This window comes from Clupea harengus, chromosome 21 (assembly GCF_900700415.2).
Source record: "Clupea harengus chromosome 21, Ch_v2.0.2, whole genome shotgun sequence".
Lineage (NCBI taxonomy): Eukaryota > Metazoa > Chordata > Actinopteri > Clupeiformes > Clupeidae > Clupea > Clupea harengus.
Genome location: NC_045172.1, coordinates 17,784,498 through 17,810,474, shown reverse-complemented (window position 1 = coordinate 17,810,474; position 25,977 = coordinate 17,784,498). Strand labels below are relative to the sequence as shown.

The following is a 25,977-nucleotide window of genomic DNA, read 5'->3' as shown; positions in this document are numbered from 1 at the left end:
TGCAATCATAGCAACAACGGTGAATATCATTCCCTTTTTCTAAGACGGTGCGACAGTGACATGGTGGCAAAACCACATGCCAAATACTGAGCCTAAAGCCATCATAGCCTTGCCAGCAGTCACAATACTTCGCACTGCAGAGCATATTTCTGCTTTTAAAACCGTGCCAGCCGCCCATGTTTACATTCAGAGTAGGCTGTGATAATGCTGGGAGAATTCCTGATGTGTTTTCTGCAGTTGTGCGCTCGTTGCTTAGATGCACTTCTGCATCTGAATGAAATCCGCTTCTTCTGAGGGCTCTGCTGCCGTCCCTGAAGGTCAAATGCATGAATCATCAAAGATACCAGCTTCACCTTCCTGACAACCTCTCAGTTTCTTATCTAAATGTTGGAGGGGTTCGAGCAACAATAATTTATTCATTTGTTCCTAAATAATGAAAGAAACTGAAAAAGTAATTTCATGAGAGAGAGGCTCTATTATGTCCACCTAATGACCACAGGTTAATTTTGATGAGCAATATTATTCCCTGAATCAAGTATGAAGCTACTGCCGTCGTGATGCAACTGAAATCTTCCATTAATCCAACAGTGATCGAAAAGCATGGAGTGATGCCAAAAAACACCCTTGTGCAAAACTGACCGTCTCTCCGGTTGAGTTTGGCAAAGCCTGGTCCATGGCTGCTGGACAACTGAGAGGAGCTACTGAAGGCTGACGGAGGGAGATGAGACACCAGAGATCCATCACAGCTTTCTGTCAACAAACAGGAAGGGGAAAAAAGTTAGCAAACCAAGGACACTTGTCAAAGCATTCTAGACTCCGAGACAGATTAACACAGCACCAAGCAGAAACTGAACTTCTTAAAAGGGGAGGGATGAAGCGAGTGATCAATCAATTAATCAATCAAACTTTATTTGTACGTCGCATTTCATACCAGGCGGTAACACAATTCGCCTCATAGAAGGAAAAATGGGGGGGGAGGGGGTTACAAACACTTGTAAAGACACATAGATTTTCCAGAGGTAAATAAACAGGAAATTACATACTAACCACACTGGCAGTGATATATGTTATCAGTCTAGTGCTATGTGAGAAGGAGGCTGGAGAGAGAGTTCCTTTTTAATTGGAGATTAGGGGAATGCATTGCATGATCAGATAAACATGTGAATCCATGCCAAGTGAACTTGTCAGTGCTGCACTGGAAGAGAGGCAAGACTGAGAGGAGTTCATTAAAAGCAGGGGACTGGGTGACTTTATGCCATTATCAGTCAGACATGACACATGTGCCCTTAAATTAAGTTCAACAGGCTCTCCAAAGCAGTAAGTGCTGCAGGAGGAGATGATTGGCACGCTGCTAAAAACAGCATTGTGGCGACTCTGACTGTGACTGCACTGAGCAAGGGACTGCAAAAGTGCCAAGCACCTGTCATCACCAGCATCCTAATTCAAAGATTCTCCTGGCATGGCATGCCTCTAGGATACAGTAGACTGGTGTGTGGTGAGCATGGGTGGAGCAAGACAGATTCTTCTACCACATATAAAAATGTGGGGCTCGTAGTACTGGCAACAATGAATAATGAATATTAACGTCTTAGCATTTACCATATTAACATCAGCACCTGAGCTACGTTTTTTTTTTGTTCTAGGTATACGGTAAACGCAGCCTGTTGTTTCCCTGTAGGGGGCATTTTATGGAATTCTTCTGGGAGAAGCTGAAGATCTGTATCGGCAGTGCTGGCCTGGAAAATCTGCATATTCTTATCTGAACCTATTGGGAGCATTTTCATAAGACCCAAGTGAATCTGCTGTCTGATGTTAAGCTGTTTTGTGCACCAGACCCTTTCAATAATTAACAGTCAAGGTACTAACAAACATAACCTTTTTACTGTGAAGGAAAAGACTTTCATAAATGAGGATTGGAAAAAATAACTTGAACTTGATAGGACACAATAGCAATAAAAACAGATTTGCTTCCCATTGCGCACACAGTGTGAATAAACCTTTTTCTGCTAATGAAAGCAGCATTAAGCGCTGTTCACTGAATCCACCAATCTTATTGCTGCGCAGATAGAGGAGTCATTTACGGTTACTCGGGCATGAGAAACACAGAAGATTTGTTTTATGTATCAGTGAAAGTGTATCAGTGTATCAGTTAGGGATGGGCATAATTCATCGACGATCGATTAATTGATCATTAAGAATTTCCTCGATGAAATTATTTTTTCATCGATTAAAACATGTTCTCCTGCGTAGTGTGCGTGTAATTTATTTATTTTAGGGCTGTCAAAGTTAACGCGTTATTCTATGAGATTATTGTGGCGGAGATTAATGCAATCAAATATTTGAACGCAGTTAACGCAACTTTGTTTACTTCCGGTGCGCATTGACCCATGGCACGAAACCGCCCCTTGTCTGCAGTCAGTTAGATAGAAGAGACCGAGACGGTAGTTGAAGATGGAGAGAGCTGAGGGATTGTTGGGCGGAAAGTTTCTGTTTAAGAGGCAAAATGACAGAACAATCGACAAAACTAAAGTTGTATGTAGCATTTGTCAAGCTGAATGTAGCTATCACAGAAGCAGCTCGTGTTTAAGTTATTACCTTAATGCAAAGCACCCGACAGAAAGCAGTCCCAGGTTAGATGGTCGCCAACCCACACTCCACGACTTCTCTAGGAAATTAACTAGACCAGTCCGTGAAAAGGTTACCAACGCTGTAGCAGTTTAGGTTGCCGGTGACTGTCGGCCCATCAACATAGTTGAAGACGGTGGGCTGACTGAGGTGATTCGAATTGCTTCAGGGGACAATTCTTACGATTTACCGTCGAGGGGCACCATTGTGTCTCGCATACATTCCTTGGCTGATGGCGAGAGAGCACGAAAAAAATACAATTAAACAACAGTGTCTAAAATACACGCGTGATTACTCGTTAATTTATAAGATTTAGTCTTTAGAAGAAAACAAACTTTTAATCACGATGAATCTAGATGAATGAATTTCAAAATGTGAGATTAATTAGTTAGAGAGAAAAAAAAAACGAAGGTCAGTTGTGTTTAAGAGCACCGGCTTCTAGCTGTCGGCTCCGCTGCTTAAGAGTACAGCAGCGCATATTTTCAAGTGTAACCATTGAACGGATCCCGTTTAACTGCCACAAGAGTTGTCCATCTTGTAAGTTTAACTGCCACAAGAGTTGTTCATCTGGTAATAAAGATCTCAATGAGGAAACACGCTGTGTTTTTTCTATTTTCACTGCATTTTAATATAGCCTATAAATAGTGAATTTTAATATAAAAATATTAATGATTAATCGAAAATCGATCGTTAATTCTCCCGACGATCGATTAAGACAATTTAATCGAATGCCCATCCCTAGTATCAGTACTGTCATAATTTCAAAAAGTGAAATCTGCCTAGCTCGAAATGTTAAGAAGGATGCTACATTTTTAAGCTTGAATGGCTTCGGGGATGTTTTCATTGTTTATATAACAAGCAAAAATCATATCCTTGCAAATAAGTATAAAATCGACCCAACATTAATTAGCCCGATAAATGTTTGACAATTACCATGCAAATAACTAATTATGTGAATATACTAAAATCCTCAGCATAACATAAACTGAACAGAAACTTAATATGCAACATGAAAGGATGCTGAAAGTACAAATCTGTAGGCGTTTGACATAAGATATCTAGGGTATCAAAACATGGATGTAAAAACACATCCACACACATTCTCTTTCTGTCCATCTTATAAGTTCTGAAAATATGTTGTGTGACTACATGAAAGTAAGGACAGTTGTGTCAAACAAGGTTATATTTCATGAATCATTCTTATACATGCAAAACACTATTATAAAACCATCATGTCACTTAATGCAACCTCATGTAAAACGCCACCATCCAGACTGCAACTCTGCTTCATGCCACAATGTTTTATTCATCTGACGGGTGAATACACTTTGTAGCATTAATCTCATTCCTTTGGTGGGCCCATGGTGGCAATCCCAATTTGTATAATTGGCTTCAAAGGATCCATAGCCATTTTAAATCATTAAATAGTCAAGAAGCACAAACTGAATGACAATGAAAGTTGAAAGAATATCATCATCACCAGGAAGTCAGGAGTGTGGAAGCATGACATCACACAGACATCATTCCTACAGCATTGACAGGCCTTTTTTGTGTAGTCATTTGAAGTGTTTTGCCTGATCTAAAATTAAAAACAAACAAAAGACATCATATTTTCACTCCTGAGTAGGTCACACTCGCTGCTTGGGGGAGGGAGTGGGGCTTTTTTTTTCTTTTTTTTTTTTTAACAGGCATTATCCAGAGACTCCTAAATGTGGCTTTGTTTCTTCATGTGTGTAGACTAATGCAGATACCACAACAATCATAACAGCATTAAAACTTAAACGACTTAGGTTACATTTTTTAGCTTAAAACAAAACCCAAATCCTCTTTAGCTATTATTTCCTTTCAGGAAAAAAAAAGACTCTTCATGGATGATGAGAGTTAGAAAGTCCTTATGGTTCTTTTTTTTCTGCAGGCAACAAAAAAGAAAAACAATTCCAAGTGTTACATTTTTGAAACACTGACATCCAGTGAAGCATCAAAAGGGTTCTACAAAAAGCCCGTCACAAGGGTCCTAAACAGTCCACTCCACTCTCACAGGCCTTTGCTGTTCCATACAATGCGGCCCTAAACCTTTTGTAGCTGACCCTGATGGATCAGCTGCCAAGATATGGCCGTAGGTGATGGACATTTAAATTGCATAGATTAATTAATCATTTTTATTTATGAGTTTGTGATATCATTTGTTGGTGTGCAAATTAATGTCCATTTGCTGGTGGATTTAATGAATTTGTGCGTTAGTCTGGTGACCCTTTGTGTCACGTGACCTTACCTGGTTATATGACCTGGAAGGGCTCTGGCACATCGGACTCGAAAGACAGAGAGAACACGCACTAATTATGTTCCCAATCAATCTACTGCTGGTTTCCAGGCGAACACGGTAATGCGCTTACATATCTGTACTATGTTTTAAATGGAATATGTATATTTGTTTGTGATTGCTATGTGTACAATTTGGGTTTGTTTGGTTTGTTGATTGTTTGTTCGTTTGTTTGTTTGTCTGTCTAGTTTTCACGGTGTTCCCGACAATAAATAAGAAAGAGTTGGACATCAGTATGAAGCGTGGAGTCATGTTTATGAGTTAAAACCAGCGGGTAGTTACACCTTTCATCGTGATAGTTCTGCTTTCTGAAATCTGTGGTTGGAAGCACATTTTTAACATTAAATAGATACGCCGAATTCCAGCCCATGTGGAATCGGATCTAATCAGTATTATTTGGTGTGACTTCCGAACACCCGGCAGGGCGTTTGGCTCATACTCTCAGTTTTCAGTCTGTTTGCTGGATCAGAGACAGCCCAAAGTCCAAGTGACAGAGCAAGAGTGAATACTAATGAATCGCAGGATTGATGCTACCCCCCACTGCGCTCATAATATTGTCTTTTCCCTCCTAAAGCCCCTGAAACAGGTCAGCAGCAAATCTCACCAAAGACAGAGAACCGTCAGAGACAAAGTGTGCGCCGGTTTTTGGATCCTGGCATGAACTCTGCACCAAACAGTGCCGAACATTTGCAGTGTGCGCCCGAACTGAAGAACTTGCTCTCTGGCTGAATGCACTAATGTGGCAGGAGCTGGGCACTTTCCTGCCTTAATTAGACCCGTTCGCCTGGCAGGGGATTAATGGGCCAGACTGGCGGGGCAGATCGCTACTTGGCCGAGACACGGCAGTTAACATTTGAACTGAAGTGTAGGATACGGAATGACTTCTGTTGAGCGTAGAAGTCCCTCTGATCTCCTTGGGAAGTGGTCCTAATTCTGTCAACAAAAATGTGCACAGCTGCACTGCCATCTGAACCTCTTAACCCGATGTCCTTTCTTTCGATGACACTTTCTTCTTTGAAAAAAACAGGCACTGAAAACAGTTTTTAGGTGCAAGAGCGGCATGCATGGTGTATTAGTAGCAAGATGTAATCTAAAATAGCAGCACACGTGATGGCACTTTGCCTTGAGCTTCCCAACTATACTCAATTAGACATCTTCAGCTCTAGTAAGGCAAAGAGGAGAACGTATGTAGTGAGTTTTATACCCCTTAGGTTAGATACCAGCAACATCATTATTTGAGCCAAAGGTACACAGGGTTTTTGATGTGTGAAATAACTTTCAAGCTGCTAAATCTTTAGAGAAAGAATTCCACTCATTATAGAATGACTCAAAGGGGTATGGAGTGTTATTCACAAGTTGAAGCCAGGTAACATCCATCCAACTATCCACTTATAACATGCAAGTTTGAATAGTTTGAATATTCTTCTACACATGAATTCATCAAAATTCCAAAACCATAGCACATTTTAATATAATTAAGTTTCATTCTATGTTTTCTTCAGTGTTGTGTTTTTTGCAGGGCTGTCAGTTCACATTCAGTTTCCTCCTATCTCATGCTGCCTCACCACCGCTACTACTTCTCCAGCACAGTCATAATTAATCAGATAATCTGCGTGTGCACACGCATGCACCAGCAATCATCCAGCTGAAATGACACTTGCTCTCCTGCCTAGATTAATATTCACCAGCTTGACTAATGCAAGAATTTATCCCATCAATAAAGCGGAGGACAACAACTAAATAACAAACATTGCTATTTCAGCAGAGAGTGTTTCATGGGGATTGTTTAGTGAAGCAAATGTGTCATGTGGCTACAATATAACAAAGCATTAGACATAACTTCAGAATACACACGTGCCTGTAGTCAAATAGAAAATAAAGTGCAACAGGCAACACCCTCAGTAATGTTACCATGGACATTTTAAAACGTTATTTTATCCTTTCAGCTAAAGCTAATTTCGCTGTGTTCCTGGCATGCATCAGGCGACTGTCCAGATGGGGCTGCAGCTGCAGTCGGAATGTGCATGGCCAGAAGCACATCTGCAGTTAGAACAGCAGTTCATTGCTATTATCATCCATAATAAATGAATATGGAGTATTCCCACTATGAAAAGAGAGTTGGGCGATTGACAAAAGTCCTAGTTTCTGTACATCTGAGAGAATGATGTTTACCAGACACTTCAAATGCGGTGGCATATGAGACATTAATGAGCCAATATATGAGACATTAATCCCATACACAAACACATTCACATACACTAAATTAGAGGTAATTCAAGGTAAATTCAAATTATCCATGATTTGAAATGGATGACATACATGCTGTGCAGCCTTCTGGAGCCCATTTTACTTTTCAATACAGTATGATGATATCGTAAAATACAATGGCAGGCTGTTCAAATTTGTAATATAAGCACCGATACTCTCTAAGATAACTAGAATGTTGAAAGGAACAAACAATTACATTTTGAATTAATGCCTTTTCAGAATGAGCAGTTGTACGTCTTGTCTAGGTGGGTGTTTTTTACGTTAAGGAAACCTTTTCTTATACAAAGAAAGAACTGGACATCTCAGTAGTGCCAACCTTTCCCCACATAATTGCAGCAGGATGAAATCGAACTCAGACTGTTTCCCCCTCTCTCCCATAAAAGGCAATCTAATAGGGGCTTGCACGCTAAATTTGCTGCTTATTGTGCTAATTTGTGTGAAACTGGTGAGGTGGCTTTTACTGGACTTAATAAATAGGTCCAAGTTGAGAGCGCTAGAATGATGAAGAGTTGAAACCAAGAGCATATTCCCACGTGTGTTCAGCTTAGGTTAGGCCTGCCTTATCTGAGAGAGGCACTCAGTAGCACCTGTTCCTGGGCCTTTATAAGGGCCTTGTGTGCCCTTCTAGTAAGAGCCCATTTGCCAAGACATTACAAAAGTAAATTAGTCACGGTTCTTTGACCAATGTGTTACTAGAGGGCAAACTTCAAGGAGAATTATGGGCCATAGGGTTCAATTTAAAGCACAATCATAGTTCTCTGCATAATTACATGCCCAAGCATTCTAGTCTCAAATGTCCGAGAGGACAAGCAAATGCAGTGTGCTGCAGTGAATAGAGGGAGAGTGAGTAGTGTAACACATTAACTCCACAGTGTTGCTAATGTCATGGATTAATACAGTCAATCAGCCATGCGGGCATGAAATCTGACAACATCCAGACTCAGAACATTTGAGAATATTAATTGCACTTTCAGTTCAGATTTTATGTATATAGTTTAACTTTTACATTAAACATTAAGATGCGACTGACCTTCCTAATTACGGATGTCTTTGGTCTTATAAAGCATTCCTCCAAAACAACACTCTATCTTGCTACAATTTTAGATACGATTATCAAAAAGAGGAAGCCAGTGGATGGAATATCAAAATCAAATGCAAATCACTAAACCTCCCCCATCTCTCTCACCTTCTCCCTCTCTTTCTGACACACACACACACACACACACACACACACACACGCACACGCACACACACAGCAATAGTTGAATCAAGAAAAAATGATGTGTGTCCATGCTCAAGTCTAACTAGGTCATGTTGCTCCGACACTTCAAACCAACACATTTGCAGGGCCGTATGGACATGTCACCACCTTAAAAATATAGTTGTCCAGCCCTCTCCATTTTCATTGACTTATATCATTATTTCCTTCAGTGAAAAAGATGAAGAAAAAAAACAGCTGAAGAAGTCAGGGTTGAATTTGACACAGATTTAAATGAATACTGTCACTCAAGTCACTAAATTGCAATGGCTAAAATCTTTGTCATCAAACACTCATTGTGTCCTGCTTACCATTCCAATGAGATTTCATCATGCATGTAGATGAACATGTCACATTATGACTATGAACTAGAAGCATCCCTGTCACAGCAGGTGAATTTTTTTTTTTTAGGTTAGGCCAGCCATTGCCTGATGTTTCACTCTGGTGGACTGCTTGGCCTGAAAGCCAGCACAGGCTCTCTCCTTACTATATATTATTCATCAGAGACTCAAAAGATCATAAGCCTAAATATGAGCAGCTGCCTGAACTTCCATCCTAAAATGAGGCTAACTTTCCGCTTGTTGAGTATTCGCACAACTGTGTTTGAAGACATAGAAGTCTGCAGTGTAGCCTGTCCCAGTTAGCCGGGCTAAAGCCACATTATGAACATGTATATGCATTACGGTTAAGACACAAACATTTAAAGAATGTGAATGATGAGCGGTTTAGGTGAAAGACAAAGAGAGTCTGCTTTTATTTGACATAAATAGTTGATGGAGTTTAAAAACGTCCCACATTTGGGTACGTTTTATCTGATGTTATATGGATAGAATTGTGAGAAAGTGAGCAGATAGAACATAGCAGACACAGAGAATAAGGATTGCATTACGGTAAGCTTGTTGTGGTAACCATCTGTACTGTTTTCAGTCGTAATGTGAGTCATGGATTTCATGGAATTCGAAGCATGGATATACACTCATAAGCTACACTGGATCTATTTCATTTCAATACAACATAACGTAGTGAATGTTTGCATCTGTGTCTCATTCTGTTCTCATTCTCACTCATTTCCATATGTTTACATTAATATATTCAAAATTAAACATAACCACTTATTGTGTAGGCATTCATTTATATTTTTTTCTTTTTTCATGTAACTGTAACTTGACCAGTTAATGAATTGTGAGAGGATCGAGGACGTGGCTGTGCAAAATGAGGGGACCAAATGCATACATTTGATAGATGGTGATTTTCAGAGGAGCAATGAGCATTTATTAATTCCCCTCACATACCCAGTATATGCTGTAATGGTTTGCTTTAACCAGAAATGAACTCGTCTCTAGGAAATGTTTACTTTAGACCAAGATATTTAAATCATCACCTCTTTTCATACGATATTAACAGAGACTGTAGACTTGTAGACTTAGCAAGTCTACTTAATATATTTACATGTTAAAGGTTCACTTGGGCAATGTCTGGGATTCACTGAGCATCTCTTGGTCAGTGGTATGTCATATCATATACCCTTGTGTGTTGGCCTATCTGGATTGTAGATACACTGTGTGTGTCTGTGTTTTTAATAAAGAGAATAGACAGGTGATGTAAGGTTCTTTGTTCCCAGGAACCTTTTACTAGGGCAAACAATGAGAGACACATCTGATGTTGACTGTGGAGAATCACTTTTATATTATAATGCCCCTCTGTCTTCTGATGTTTGTCTGAAGTGACAGACCATTGTTTTCACATCCTTTCTATCACTGGATTTGCCATTTGCCTCCTGCTTCCCCCTCTCTCTCCGGTTCTCCCTCCCTTCTCCCCCCTCCCGGTCTTCTGAAGACACACCTAACCACATTTTAAGGGTGAAATGTATTTGGTGAATAAAAGATGACAGAACGTTGGGGTTTGGTATCATATTAATGGTGTCAGTGTGAGGAGTACAATGGTCTCAGTTGTAGCACAACAGGGTGGATCTCTATAAGATTTCCAAAAACATGGTAAAATGTTGGTCCTCACTCCACAGTGACACACCTACCTAGGGTCACAAAATGCAGACCCAGGATACTACCTCCTGCCACTGTGATAAGGAAATACCCCTATAGTTCCTGTAGGTCCTTGTGACAGAGCGCATTGCGTCTGTCACGCATTGCGTCTGTCACGCAAAGCAGCGGTTTCCTGCCATCATTGTTTAAAAGATACGTTCCTATATGGACACAAATAAGGAACAATTGATTATGTGATTTTGTTGTTCGGAGTGCTTAGAGGTTACTCTATGTGTGATTAACACTGAATGAAGAACTTGGAGATGACCGGAGGATATATGTATTGTCTGTATAATCCAAGGGAAGAAAGACGTATTGCACGCATGTTTAATTCAGTAATGATAATTTTTTTTTGTGAAACAGTACCATCGTAAGCGTTCCTAAAGTGCGCACAATCTAACATCAGAACACTTGCATGGTTTACTTTGTTCACTGATCTGATTGGCCAAAATGTTGATACCTTCGTACTTACCTGTTGCCTGTGTCTTCCGGGAACGCGGGAGCAAACTGGGGTGCAGGGCTGGGAAAGCTTTTCTGCGTTCATTTTGCGCGCCGCTAGGGAGGCGCTCATTGGAGCAGGGGGCTTTGTAGTGTTTTCAAATAATTCTTTAATAAAGTGTTTAACGGCATTGTTAATGAGATCACATGAATGTATGTATGTTATGTTTTATGCCATTATATTTAGAAGGAGGAAATACTATGCGTAACAGCTAATTGATTTACATACATTCAATGGTTAGGGCCAGTTTTTTAAACATGTGCCACTCATTCGGGAGATGTCACTGATGCGAGCAGACATACGGTGTGATTAGGGCCTATAGCTACGCATGGGCATTGTCCAAGTTTGTGTTTCCTTTTGATTCAGTGTTTTTTTTTTGTTTGTTTGTTTGTTTTGTCTATGTTAAACCTGCCAGTAGCCAACTTAAAAAAAATAAAGAAAACAATTTTTTGGAAGATCCGTTTGCATTCGTCTATCCTTCAAGTCTGACCAAAACAAACCGCTCGGGTACACTCCTTTACAGTCCCTAAATGTGTAAATTAATTCAAATTTCCATTCAGCATGTAATTTAAGAATGTATTTGTACTGGCTGGGTTTTTGAGGGAAATGACAAAACTTGTGTATACAGAACTCCTATTTGGATTCTTTGTGTGTAGCCATATCTGTGCCAGATATGCTAGCTTTCTATTTTGGATTATTGTTAACAGTGTTTTATTATTGACAGATTAACTGCACTGTTACAAGAAATCTGTTGTGTTGGAGCAGAGCTTTGTGACTGTTTAACGCACAACAGTAAATGGTCGTGCCAGGCTGTCAGCTGTAGTTATACCGTAACAGTCCCTAAACTATTTAACAGACTGCTGGCAGAGTTGCGTGGGTGCCTGTAGGCGGCTCTTTTGTAAACTCCTATAAATCCTTGTCAAACGAGTATCGAATTCTGAGAGACATCATTTTACTAATTATCTTTTGCTAATTACAAGCCACAAGCATATCAGAGGTGGTTATTAATACATTATTTGGAGTCAGATTGGTCAAGACATAGCTTAGGCCATCTTAGCAGTCTCATCTGGGTGCTGGACAAGAAAAAAATCACGCCTTGACCTTCGGACACAAGACTGGTAGCCATCTTTGGGCCAAGAGTGGTTCCTCTATTGTGGTGACCTTGACGTGATCTGCATGGCGAATAACTTCTGATGATTTGCACCTGATTCAAAACTGGTGAGTGTAAATTTAAACTCATATTATAAAGGCGTGCTGAGGAAAACATGTTTTTTTATGATGTTACAGTCCTGAACTAACTCACCTAAAACCATACTAGCATTTAATCAAAACTCAGATTATCCCTCCGTGGTAAAATGAACAGGGATAGTTTGCATTTAGGTTTAATCCATTTATTTGGCACATAAAAAAACCAACATGGCTGGCCAATTAGATAAGTAAACTAAAGTTCTTACTGTTAACTCTACAGAGGAGAATATATACGACTGATGGTTCAACACCGGAATGCAGAATTCAAAATCAAAACAACATACAGTTGTTGAAGGGATTATGTTTTTTTTCTTGTTTGCAAAGACATTGCACAACGTTGCGAATATAAAGATGTTGCAAGCCAAGTGTTGCTGTCTCCTCAGAGGAATGCTCAGAATGCTGTGGTTGTGCCAAATCTGTCATTCGTAGGCAATTTCAACACTGAAGTACCTCCTGAAATGGCTCTAATCCCAGTGGCTCCAACAAGGAGAAACACACTGCGCCGTGGCTGCTATCCGAAGCACAAGAAGGCAACATCCAAAAAAGATCAAATGACCGCAGCCAATCCTGAAGCTCACGCTATAAAGTGGGCCATGAGATGCAGAAATATTGGTCGTTGGGTTTGGGAAAGCCCTCAATGTATTTTCTAAAGCGTCATTGGTCATCGATATCAGAGCCATCCAGTTAATTTTACACTGAACCCTCTAACTCAGTGTGAAAGATAAACTTCAAACCATAATCGAAAGAGAAGTTGATAATAAGAGTTCAATAATTATTAGACTGTTAAGTCAATGTCTAACTAATGTCTAACTTGTACATTTCTCCCAACAATTCCAATGCTTCCCCAGGCTCTCATTCAATGAGTAGCATCTCCTGCTAACATCTATTCAGACCTGTTGGCCTGTGCATGTGCTTTCGCCCTTGAACAATGCATTAAAACACAGATATTGTTTCACAACTCACAACACAACGTGGTAAGAAAGACACTTTCGTTTAGGGCTGAACGATTTGGGAAAATAATCTAATTGCGATTTTTTACCAAAATATTGCGAATGCGATTTAATATGCAATCTTTTTTTCCCAACAAAACGTAATGAATGATTTAAATATGACCAACACAATATTAGATACATTTAGTGTAAAATATTCTTTCCCACATTTTACATTTTTATTTAACTGCTCATTACAGAAACAAGAACAACAAATCGGTGGCTTTGCCACTGTGCATTTAAGTAATTAAAAAAAAGTCATTTTAAGTATAAACACTAGGCATGCACTTTTTAAACACTGTGTGCAAAATGTACCATCTTAAAAAAAAAAAAAAAAAAAAAAAAAAAATTAATTTTTTTTTTTTTTTTTTTTTTTTTTAGACCACGTTTTTTTAATCGCGAACGTTGCGGTTAGAAAATCGCGTTCTATCATATCGCGATTAAATCGCAAATGCAATTAATCGTTCAGCCCTACTTTCGTTGGCTACTGAAGTGGTTAAATGCCAAATTGAAATCTCATTCCGAGCATAGCCTATTATTGTAGCAACGTTACCATACAAGACAAGATACAGATGTCTCCATGTCTCCATTTGATTGGCTGTTTACAGTGTTTCACTACATTCATGTAAAATCCGGTAAATTGCAATGAAAGACATTGACCAAACATTCACCAAAAGTGTGTGTTCACTGTGTGCACGTATCTATAGACATATACATCATCTTCTTGGAGGAACCTTTGTGAAAGCTAAAAGACAATGTGTGTATACAAGCTCTGCTATATGTTGCTGTCAGAAAGCCGACATGATTTACAGTAGAATCTTTCAGTAATCTGTGGTATTGCTTCCTGTGAAGTTACTAGCTTTCAGTAGTTACAAGGAATCTGATGTATCGATTCCTGTTAGCAACAACTGGGCAGAATTACTACTGTCAGAATTGTGTGGTGTCCATATCCACATGTGTAAATAGAGAAACTAGCAATTAATTAATGAATGCTTAACCACGAGGTCCCAGTGTTCTTACCCATTGTTTTCTGTTCCTTTGCGATCTCTAGTTTCTCCTCAGCTTCCCCTCTTGGGCAAACACCCACTTTTATTTGGCTATTTTACATATTGTTTTGCTTGTTTGTTTCATGGTCTGTTGCCTCTTTTATACTTGTCTATGCAAATGCCCAAATCACCAGAAACCACATAAAGCTACTGCCGCCATTTACCCAGACTGTCATATCCGGTTATGTTACAAGCTTAATGTTTGTTTAAGTGTGTTATTGTTATTAAGATTTCTGTTGTGTGGATCCCTCTGCAAAGACCCCTCCTACGCTCTACAGGCCACCCCCTGTAGAGCTGCTGATAAAGCGACAACGTGGCTAACCAGAGGAACCTGATCAACTGATGCCAACCCCGTGCACTGACCGGAAAAAAATATATCTCCTTTGGTGTGATGGACAAGAGTGCAGATGGCTGACTTCATGGACATTGACTGTTTCTCATCCACAAGAGGACCAATCTGTAAGGCAGAATGCGCTCTGATAATGATAAAAACCTATTAAATGGACACTCTGATCTCCACGTATTAGGGATGGGCATTCGATTAAATTGTCTTAATCGATCGTCGGGAGAATTAACGATCGATTTTCGATTAATCATTAATATTTTTATATTAAAATTCACTATTTATAATATATTAAAATGCAGTGAAAATAGAAAAAACACAGCATGTTTCCTCATTGAGATCTTTATTACAAGATGAACAACTCTTGTGGCAGTTAAACTTACAAGATGGACAACTCTTGTGGCAGTTAAACGGGATCCGCTCAATGGTTACACTTGAAAATATGCGCTGCTGTACTCTTAAGCAGCGGAGCCGACAGCTAGAAGCCGGTGCTCATAAACACAACTGACCTTCGTTTTTTTTCCTATAACTCATTAATCTCACATTTTGAAATTCATTAATCAAGATTCATCGCGATTAAACGTTTGTTTTTCTTCTAAAGACTAAATCTTATAAATTAACGAGTAATCACTTCAGACAGCGTGTGTTTTAGACACTGTTGTTTAATGGTATTTTTTTCGTGCTCTCTCGCCCTCATACAAGGAATGTATGCGAGACACAATGGTGCCCCTCGACGGTAAATCGTAAGAATTGTCCCCTGAAGCAATTTGAATCACCTCAGTCAGCCCACCGTCTTCAACTATGTTGATGGGCCGACAGTCACCGGCAACCCAAACTGCTACAGCGTTGGTAACCTTTTCACGGACTGGTCTAGTTATTTTCCTAGAGAAGTCGTGGAGTGTGGGTTGGCGACCATCTAACCTGGGACTGTTTTCTGTCGGGTGCTTTGCATTAAGGTGATAGCTACATTCAGCTTGGCAAATGCTACATACAACTTTAGTTTTCTCCATTGTTCCGTCATTTTGCCTCTTACACAGAAACTTTCCACCCAACAATCCCTCAGCTCTCTCCATCTTCAACTACCATCTCGGTCTCTCCTATCTAACTGACTGCAGACATGCGGCGGTTTCGTGCCATCATGGGTCAACGCACACCGGAAGTAAACAAAGTTGCGTTAACTGCGTTCAAATATTTTATTGTGTTAATCTCGGCCACAATAATCTCATAGAATAACGCGTTAACTTTGACAGCCCTAAAAAAAAAAATGACACGCACACTACGCAACAGAACATGCATTCGTTTTATCGATGAAAAAATAATGTCATCGAGGAAATTCTTAATGATCAATTAATCGATCGTCGATTAATTATGCCCATCCCTACCACGTATATACATATATATATGTCTATGGTCGCACCCCCGCCACCCAGGCAGAGTTGACCTACGATGACTGCAACACCTAAAACTATTGGTAAATGTATGTTTTTTTTATTGAAAAGTATAGATTTCAGCCAGTTATTTATCCACATATAGTTTTTACATAGAAGAAAACACCCACCCACCCTGACTGGACATAGAGAAATCACCATAACAGAAAACAACCACATGGACAATTTAGGTGTCTTTGATACACCTGTTTAGAGTTAAAACACAAATAAATAGACAGACTTTCTATGAGAAACTGCATGACTTAAGAGCTCAAACATGTCACACCCGGCAAATCACTATAACCAAGCTAAGTGGGCTGAAAAGTATAGTGTGGACCCAAGCCTACGGACCACGTAGACTTCTGGAATTAATCACTCAGTGTGTTGGGGAGTCCCTGAAGACCACTAAAGTATGACAATAGAGGTCCCCAGACTGCCTGGAATTGGTAAATGTAATGTAACATCTTCATGTTTGGTCTTTAATTAATCCTTACAAGATGGGCAGCAGTCTGATCATGGCATTTTTACAATCTAAACTATCTGCACATTACTGTGTTTTGACTAGAATTTCAATACTTTAGCTCTGCATAATAATCAGCCTCCCTTACGCCTCTGTATTCAACTCCAGTTGATCTATCAGTGGTGTTGTCATTGGTTTGTGGCAGATGCATAGAATAGGATTGAGGATAAAACCAGACGTCTTGTAACATTTGGTCTCCTTTTTTGCTCTTACTCTCGCTCTTATGCTCTCTCACATGCTCACTGTCTCTCTCTCTCTCTCTCTTTCTCTCTCTCTCACGTTCTCTCTCTCTCTCTCTCTCTTTCTCTCTTATACTTATCCATTTGGGTTTTTATCTTCATTCAGTTGACTGATACTTATACTGTAACATTTAACCTTACCATTTATTGCATTAATAAACTGTTCAACCATTCATATAACTCCTCGTGTGCCATGCCGTTGCATTGTGCCATTAGTTTAAAGACTGCTTGGAGGTCATTTAATAATTTCATGGAGTCCAATTCATTTTATTTATCTGCAATATTTACCACTCTAATGCATTCTACTGTTCCATAATGTTCCGACACCTATAAACCTTACAGCCTGGTGTTTTCCATCTTTGGTAACATTTTGGCTACTTATTTACAGTGGTGTTTGGTTTTGGTTTGGTTATTATTAAAGGTCCATATAGCTGCAGAACTCAATGTGTTTGCATGCTTATGCAATTGCTTTCTCTCTCTTGCATCTCACTCCCAAGCGAAGGGACCACCCCTTGTCTTTGTGGCCAAACTCTCGAAGCTCAGGTCTCATTCAGAATGCATGACATGAATATTTCAGATTTCAGAAAGTGCACTATGTACAGGTGCTCCAAGCTTCACTCTAGGCCTCAGCACCAAGGCTCCGTCACTTACAGCAGCTATACGGAGTTCTGTTCCGAAACTAGTAAGCTAACTACCTAAAAGGCATGCAAAAACCTTGCAAACACCACCAACAGCCCAGCTGACCCTGATAGAAGCTTGCCAACACACTAACTGGTGTCTTTTGGCAGTATAGCTGTAATGCGTGTGAAAGCTTTTCTTTCATTTTTACAGGGTGTTCCAGCCCGTTACACCGAACTACATAGGCCATATCCTGGATGGCTAGTGGGGAAGACACAGGTGTTTATCTGTCCTTCACACGATCATATGCCATCAAAATTAATTTGAGGATGGTACCAAAGCTAGTTGCCTATAAAACCATACCTCACAAAGTGTCAAATTGTTGCATAGTGTTACTTTAACATTCTGCAAACTAGCTTACGTTATACTACAGCACGGCCATTCCTCCTACTTTCAAAGTTTACTTCTGCAACATTTCTTATGTTGTTATTCCATCAGTAATACTGGTCCAAAGAGTCTGTGTATCGGTGACGTGTGGTAGGTTACAGTAGTTAGTTCTTAGTTCTTTAGCATATCCAGGCAACAGATGAGAAAGCCCTGCCCTGGGTGTGTATGCCAGATGCGACAGGTGGGTGCTAAATAATGTTGAAAAATTCAAAACCTATTGTTGTCAGTGAGGGTGCAGCTAGTGGCATTATCCTTTGGCATTCACAGACGCCACCGAGCCAGAAAACCATTTCAGCTTCACTGCATGTCATTCAACACCTTACTACACCATCGTGCCAGAAACATCTTTGGGAGAAATTAATATTAGTTGACATTTGACTTGAAATTTACATAGAGAGCAGCAAAACAATCTAGCCTACTTTTTCAAAGTAAAGAGTCACACTTCCTCCAGAATGTGCAAAAGGTGCTCTTTGGCTTCTATGTTACCTTCCCAACTGTGCCGTGATTCTCCCTCTTTGTCCAGCCAACTTTCATAAAGCTAATCAGTTCTGATACTGGATCCAACACGCACTCACAGCCCTGGGATTGAGGCACTAATTTATGAGATTGGGTATGTGTTAGGTCTACTGCAGTTTGGCTTACCTCCATTGCTCTGCCACTACTGTAGCCTTGCCAGTACACAAGCTTAGGGATGCACTGTCCGATCTACTTACGGAAGTACTGCAGCGGAAAGGCGCTAGAAAAGTTGTCCAAAAATTAATTAGCTGTTCATGAACAGCCTCTGTTTCTGTCCTTATTACAATTCTGTTGGCGTGCAGGCACTGTTAGAATGGTGAAGTGACAGGCATAACCCACAGAAGAACGAATCTGTGAAACTCTGAAGTTCGTGAACACACAGGGAAAGAGAGAAAGAGAGAGATAGAGAGAGAGGAAGAGAGAGAGAGGAAGAGAGAGAGAGAGAGAGAGCGAGAGAGAGAGAGAAATCAAAGAGAGGAGTTTCCCTCCCTCTGACCCGCTTTGCCATTGGGGTCACTTGCCATACCTGACCTCCCCTCTGGGGAGGCACTGGAGAGCGAAATGCAATACGGGAACTGAACGCCACAATGCCTCCACAACCCATGCAGTGACCACGGGGAGGGATGCTCAGTGTCTCCAGACCAGCGTATTTTCTCCTCGCTCTCATTTAATGCCTGCCCCATGGTGCATGGACAACAGAACAGAAGCAGCTCGGCTCAGTGAAGGTAAAAAAAAAAACATTAAGCATTTTGTTGATGAAGTTGAAGTATTTCATCATATTGTCTGTAATGTAAAAAAAAATACCATTTATTATTTGGTTATAAATTTAGGAAAAGGTTAACAACCACAACCCTTTCGCCAGAATCATGGAAGTCATATTCAACATTAATATGTATTTCACACACACCATAACTTGTTCAAGCAAGTGTGACTACTTACAGTCATTGATTTTAATCTGCCGCCCATATGTTGGCCTGTGGCCACTTGTTTTGTACCGCATGACTTTGCAGAGATGTCAAAGCATAAGGCGATACAGAATTTTCTGTAGTGGTGTTAGCCTAATTCATGCAAAATTATGCAGTTCAATTATGCCCAAGTATGATACCATCAACAAGTGACCAAGTGCTTTTGGCCAGTCCAATGACTGACAACAGAAGCAAATAGAGAGCTCTGGCTTTAATTAAGGACTTCATTCTGCCAAGAAGCTGACTAGTTAATCTGGTAGTGAGCAGGAAAGGTTATAGACGAACACTATCTCAGTGTCACTGATATGTGTGACCGCTGATACCAGAGTAAGAATAAAGTTCAGTATAACCATTAAAAATGCAGTTAACCATAATTGATTACTTAAGCTGATAAAACTATATTATTCTTTTCCCCATCAGCATGACATGGCAGACCAGTCATAAGCCACCGGCTTTCCATTGCTCATTTTAGCAAATGGAAACCTATTTGTCATTGCGTTATCAGAACAGCCAACAGTCAGTAGGCAAACAATGAGATACCTTTTACAACTTGTGAAGTAGACTTTTAATTATAAGGAGTAATTCTAGATGTTTAGTAACTGGGGCCCTGCAACGGCTCTATGTGGCAGTCACCCGGGCTCCCTTCTCTCAGTGCAGTGGGCTATTTATTCTCTGTTTCAAATGAGTACTGCCAGCGAGATTTAATCAGAAAAGGTTGATAATTTAACACCAGTGGAGACATTAATATATATGACGGCAGCTATCATGCTGCCTCCCCTCTGTGTGGCAGTTATGAAAATATTTTCACAGAGGAGGCAGTAGATAATGTAGCGGCGTATCAGCCCCGGTGATGAATTCATGTCCCAATAACACCTATCTTTTGTTGACAGGTTCCACAACATGAATGAGTCCATTTGAGGGGCGCTGCTGAAGTATTTTGAAGTATTTGGCCTTGAGCACACACACACCGTGCTGTCGGACCCACTGACAGGTCCAGTGTAATTTTCTGTCAATTTGCCGCTTAAATACAGCACTCTGGATTGATACATCTAGATTCATGACTGCCAGCTTGAAGTTGAGAGAGCGAAGAAAGAGAAAGGAAAGAAAAAAATCACCCATGATACCTTTTTTGTAACCTTGACTTCATAAGACTCTGATTCAAGACTTGACTTCTCCAGTACACATTTTCATAAATGACAGTAAAGAAGATATATGAGGGCGATTTATTACCTTCTTCCCTCTGTCCCTTATCCTGGCTCTTTGAGATGCCACCCTATCGTGAATCATAATGTCCAGTCAGTTTTTCAGGGAAACACACACACACACACACACACACACACACACACACACACACACACACACATTGCATTCACAACGAAATTGATTTTATGCAGTGGTTTACTTTCTCCGCCATACAAACATCCAGCTCATAGAAAGGAGCCGGTGATAAATTCTGACAGGCTGAGGTTGCTCACAAAGCACCGAGCACCACGGCTATATATTTACACTCAAGTTTCATCACACTGCGGGATTTCAAACATTAGTCTCACTGTCTTCATCAGTGAATTATGAGGTATATTTAGATGTGAAAACAAATAAACAACTAAGTGACCCAAAAACATCTAAAAACTAAAATTGCAGCCTAACAAGTGCTCTCCACGGCATCACTCTTCGGCGTAACCCAGTTCATTGCATGAAGAATTGAACCAGGGCCAAATAAAATAACTCTCTTGGCATTTCAACTCTGCCTCCCTACTCAGTAATTGATTCTTTTGTCGGCTTCATATTTGCAGTGCCAGTAGACATCAAACTCATGACTTAAGGATTTCATCCATTTCATGTCTATATTACATCTACTTCAACTACTCGCACATACTCAAACGCGCATGCGCACACACACAAATACACACAAACACGTAGACACATCACCAGATGCACATATGGACAAAACATACACACATACAAACATGACAATTGCCACTCATATACGGGCAGACACTGGTCTTATATTGCACAGTATCTCTTGCATTAAACATTCATTTCTTCTTCAGCTCAGGGTATTCTTGAAATATTTAGCAAGTTAAATCAACTATATATTTATGCATGTGCTTTCTGCAATAATCCATCTTAACTTCTGAGGAGCCCAAAAGTCATTGCTGGAAAAATGGGTCACCTGACATAAGACTCGCGACACAGTGTGGTATCCAGCTGTGAGCCTCTCCTCAGCCACAGTGGTGTGCTATCTGCGTGCTATGCGTACATGTGGCTGCTGGCTGAGAGCAGAACCGCTTTGATTCAGCTGCCTGTCTCATACTCCAAACACACACACACACACACACACACACACACACACACACGCAATGCACACATACACGTGCATTCTCTCCATGGACCAGCACACAAGCACTGTGCAATGCCAGCTTTCATGTGGACTTCTTAACCCAAGGCCAGGGCAATGGTGTGCTATGGTGTGGCAGGATATTGTCTTTCGCTGTGGTGGATTGGGATAAACTGTTGTGCTGCACTATACAATTTGATTTTAGGATGGTCTGTTATGCTCCGTTCAGCTTTGCGGTGCTGTGAAGAACTGTGCTGTGTATGTGTGTTCTCTGTTGTGCAGTATACTACATAATCCTGTGCTATCTTTAACTGTGCTGTGTTTTCCTGTGGTGTGGTAAACATTTAAGCACTTTATGGCAGGCTGGATGGTGTTGTGCTTTGTTATGTTTAGGTCTGTTATGTTATGCTATTCAGGCCCTTGTGTGTGAACTGTGTTGGTACTGTATAGTATTTGCTGTGATTTGATATTACTGTGATATTAGAGACTACTTCACCTTGTTGCTGTATGATGGAAAACATAAAAGGGAAGAGAATCAAGGTTGACAGGTTAAATATGGGTCAAGCCCAGTCTCTCAGTGCTGACAGAAAGCTTCCAGTGACCCGAGAATGATTCCTCACTAATGTGGAGGAAAGCATCCTTCAAAGTGAATTATAATAACTGGAAAAACCACTCAGCGATGAAATTATGACCATTCTTTCCCTTTCTGTTGTTGTTACGCCATGCCAGTGGGCCATGGAGAAGAAGAGAATAGCTTCCATACATTTCAGCTGACAATGGCATACAAATATGCAGGAATTTCATGTGCAGGAGACTAGGAGCTGTAAAGTTCAATGCCATCTGCTTCAATTACAATACAAATGCATCTCCAATGCATCTAATCTGTGTGTGTGAGCGCACGCAGGATATGAGTGTGTGTATGCCTCTGTGTGTGTGTGTGTGTGTGTGTGTGTGTGTGTGTGTGTGTGTGTGTGTGTGCGTGTGTGTGTGTGTGTGTGTGTGTGTGTATGCCAGTGTGTGTGTGTGTGTGTGCCAGTGTGCGTGTGTGTGTGTGTGTGTGTGTGTGAGAGAGAGAGAGAGAGAAAGAGAGAGAGAGAGAGAGAGAGAGGGAGAGAGAGAGACAGACAGACAGAGATAGAGCAAGTCTTTCTTCCCTTCTTGAAATGCTAGTGTATGACCACTACTGGACATGTGCCATGCATGTCAAAGCACATGTCCTCAATAGAGAACATTTATCCCAATTGTTTCAGAACTGTCACCGTTTAGAGAAGAAAAACGAAATCTGTCATAACGAGAGCATCAATCACAACTTGCTATTTTTTTCATTCATCCATTCTCTGGTGCACCTTCACATTGTTTTAAATGGTTCAAAAGTATCTCACATTAAGCGCGAAACCAGGGACATTTCCAGTGTTACGGCAAAAATGGTTGTTTAGTGTATGCTGATAAATAATGCTTGTTTCGTGAAATTACCTCTATAACCTTATTCACCATATCTGAAAGTCTGCTACGAACATGTAAAACGGAGCGGGATGTAAGGTGATGTTTTACAGTCGTTGATGTGCCGCAAACTGAGATGGATAGCTGAACAGTTTCGGCAATGCAAGGACTTATATCAAAAAACAACTTCAAAGTGCTGAATACAATGCAGCGTTTTGGTCACTGCAGATGTCCAGTCCGTTATGTGCAAACTCGGAGGTTATATGTGTGTACGTCTTTTCGAACACATCCTTCAGACAAGACAAACGGTATATGATCAAACCTCTAAGATGTCCAGCTTTACTCCTATTACTTCAATGAAGACTACTACCACGCATGGAAGGGGACAGACGACAGAACAACAACGAACAGACCTAGTCTAATGAGCTCTTGCATACAAAGATGGGCAGACCGCATTATTCGTGTCTGGCAAAGCCATTTCATCGGATTAAAGTTGTTGGACTAAAGAGGTGAGCTCAATACATTGTGTTTGAGAGACTATTTTACTATCAGTAAACTGACGTATTTTTTGCTCAACCCATTTCACCACAAATAGAAGGTGTTCACAGTTTTCACAGAACTAAATACATCGTATTATTGTATAAGGGGATACCACAAGGCATATCCTTAGTTATCCTTACTGTAAATGATCTGTAGTGAATCGGAATTCTACAGTCGAACACACAAGTAAGTTTTTAAAGAACTTCTGCGGTTGATTCCACTGGCATCACGGTATGGAATCTGCATGGCAGTAAATATTGAAAAGAAAAAACCGAACATATGCTCACCTTTGCTTAATGTCCCGCCGATACAGCAAAGAAGAAGAGACAGCCATAAGAATGTTCCACTGCGCCTTGTAAACCCTAAATCCATGTTTGAACGAGCGGGATGCCGAGAGGAGAGTTGTGCCTTTTCCCTCCTCACTGAGGAATGAAGTGCGCGCGTCGGCTCACTGGCGCGTCCGTTACGCGCGGCTCTTTCACGCCATCTCACAGCTGAGAACATTTGAATACGAATTCTGCATGGAAATTTGAAAGACACACCTACACGGCAGACTGTCGCTGTCCTGTTCGTACTCCGTAAAGACACTGTTCTGACTGCAACCTCACCACTTCGACTAGCAGTCCTTCTGCCCCACCACACTGGAGCACTGTGCGGAGAGGCACCAACGGCCGCAGGAGGTAGCACGCCTCCGTACAAATTACATCGGACGGCATTGAACCAGGCAGCTCTCACGATATTTTGACGAGCAGATTAGCTTTACATTCATCGAAGTCCCTTATAATTTAAAATTACCTCCAGTTAAATATGAAATGTTCTTAGAGGATTTGAACATGTTGTATACCATGTTTGGGAAGATATTAAATGTAACATTAAGAGCAGAACGAACTATCTAATCTACGCTTCCTAATTATAGCTGATAGTATGTGCATTAATCATAGAGAAAGCAATAGCTTCATATAATGATTTCGAGAGATTTCCCGCGTCCCCTAATGACGTTACTGTACCAAACGTCTTGGGGACATTAATTAGTCGACACAGTAATTAAACTTTGCTTAGATCAAGCACACTTAAGCTACTGCAAGTCGGTGTGCTTGCCCTTACCATAAATCCCCTTGGACAAACTCGACCTACTTGATATCAAACTGTTGGCGCTATGGGAAACATAGGTCATCCAGAAAGACTTTATACAACATAACGATTTGACCCTGGTTTTACGATACCCTGCAGGTGTATTACACCTCTTCTGTGACTCTAGAGTGCCCTGCTGATGGCATTTGTAGATTTTCTTTACCTTTCTTTACTCGTAGGATCCCATGTCACCTTTTACCCAGTGATGTGTGAAAGAATTCCTGATGGTGTGTTCAGCCAGCCAGCCTGCAGATATGAGTGAGAAAGTATCTCTGTTTCATAACAAATTGATTCTCCAAAGGTTGAAATCACTCGAGTAGGAGTTTTTGCATGTATTGGTGTAGATAGGATATGTATGCCAAATTTCAGCTGTGGCTAGTTTTGGAACTAAGACCAAATGTTATGTTTTTGGGCAAACAGGAACACCTCCTTGGCTTCATTTATGAAACTGCAAACTCACAATTTTGTAGACACCAGAGTATTCTTTCATTTTGTCACACAACCAGTGTAATTCCCATGAATGTTTATTGGCATGCAGTGGAACAAATTGCTCACAGAGTATCCTGTGAGTAGAAAGATGTGTCTCTCATCTGCAGCAAATGCGAAATCACAAACACACAGGCGGCACATCACAGCCAGACTGTGGTGGTGAGGAAAGCAAACCTGTGGGAGAGGTACCTTATCTGACACGGACACACATGCTACTTCTCTGTTCTTCCATCCCTCTCTTTCCATAACCACCACCCCCTTTCTCTCTCTCTCACTCTCTCTCCTCTCTCTCTTCCTTTCCCTCTTTATCCCTTCTTCCACACCTTCTCTTTCTCTGTCCTCTCGTTTTTCCACCCCACTCTTACTGGAATTCATACAACAGAAAAAAATGGAGGATCTGAGTGTCACCTGATAGTGTAACATTAGAGAACTGCAAGAGCACTATGGTGGCACCATTGAGAAATAATACAATTAGTGAAAGATACTATACGTGAAGATTAGGGGAACCCCAGTCCCAGAGAGAGCAGTAAGTTATACTCTCTTAACATAAATAAGTACGATGAATAATTAAATGAACTCCCAATCATTTCCTTTACAAATTCATAGCTGAAGTTAGACACATGCACTTAAACACACAAGCCACACTGATTCTACACACACACACACACACAC

General features: G+C 40.6%; 1 protein-coding gene across 2 annotated transcripts in view; it reads right to left on the bottom strand.

Annotated features, from left to right (window-relative positions):
• Window positions 1–25,288, bottom strand: part of cntnap3 (contactin associated protein family member 3) — an 89,318-nt gene extending 64,030 nt beyond the window's left edge. The window contains exons 1-2 of one of the 2 annotated variants that reach the window (XM_031559062.2): window positions 23,973–25,288; window positions 640–750 (exon numbers count right to left, since the gene is read on the bottom strand). In XM_031559062.2, the coding sequence (XP_031414922.1) occupies window positions 640–750; window positions 23,973–24,189 (328 nt within the window). In that variant the 5' untranslated portion in view covers window positions 24,190–25,288. The remainder of the gene's footprint in view (window positions 1–639; window positions 751–23,972) is intronic. The other variant, XM_031559060.2, reaches the window with a different exon arrangement.
• Between the last annotated feature and the right edge of the window lie 689 nt (window positions 25,289–25,977).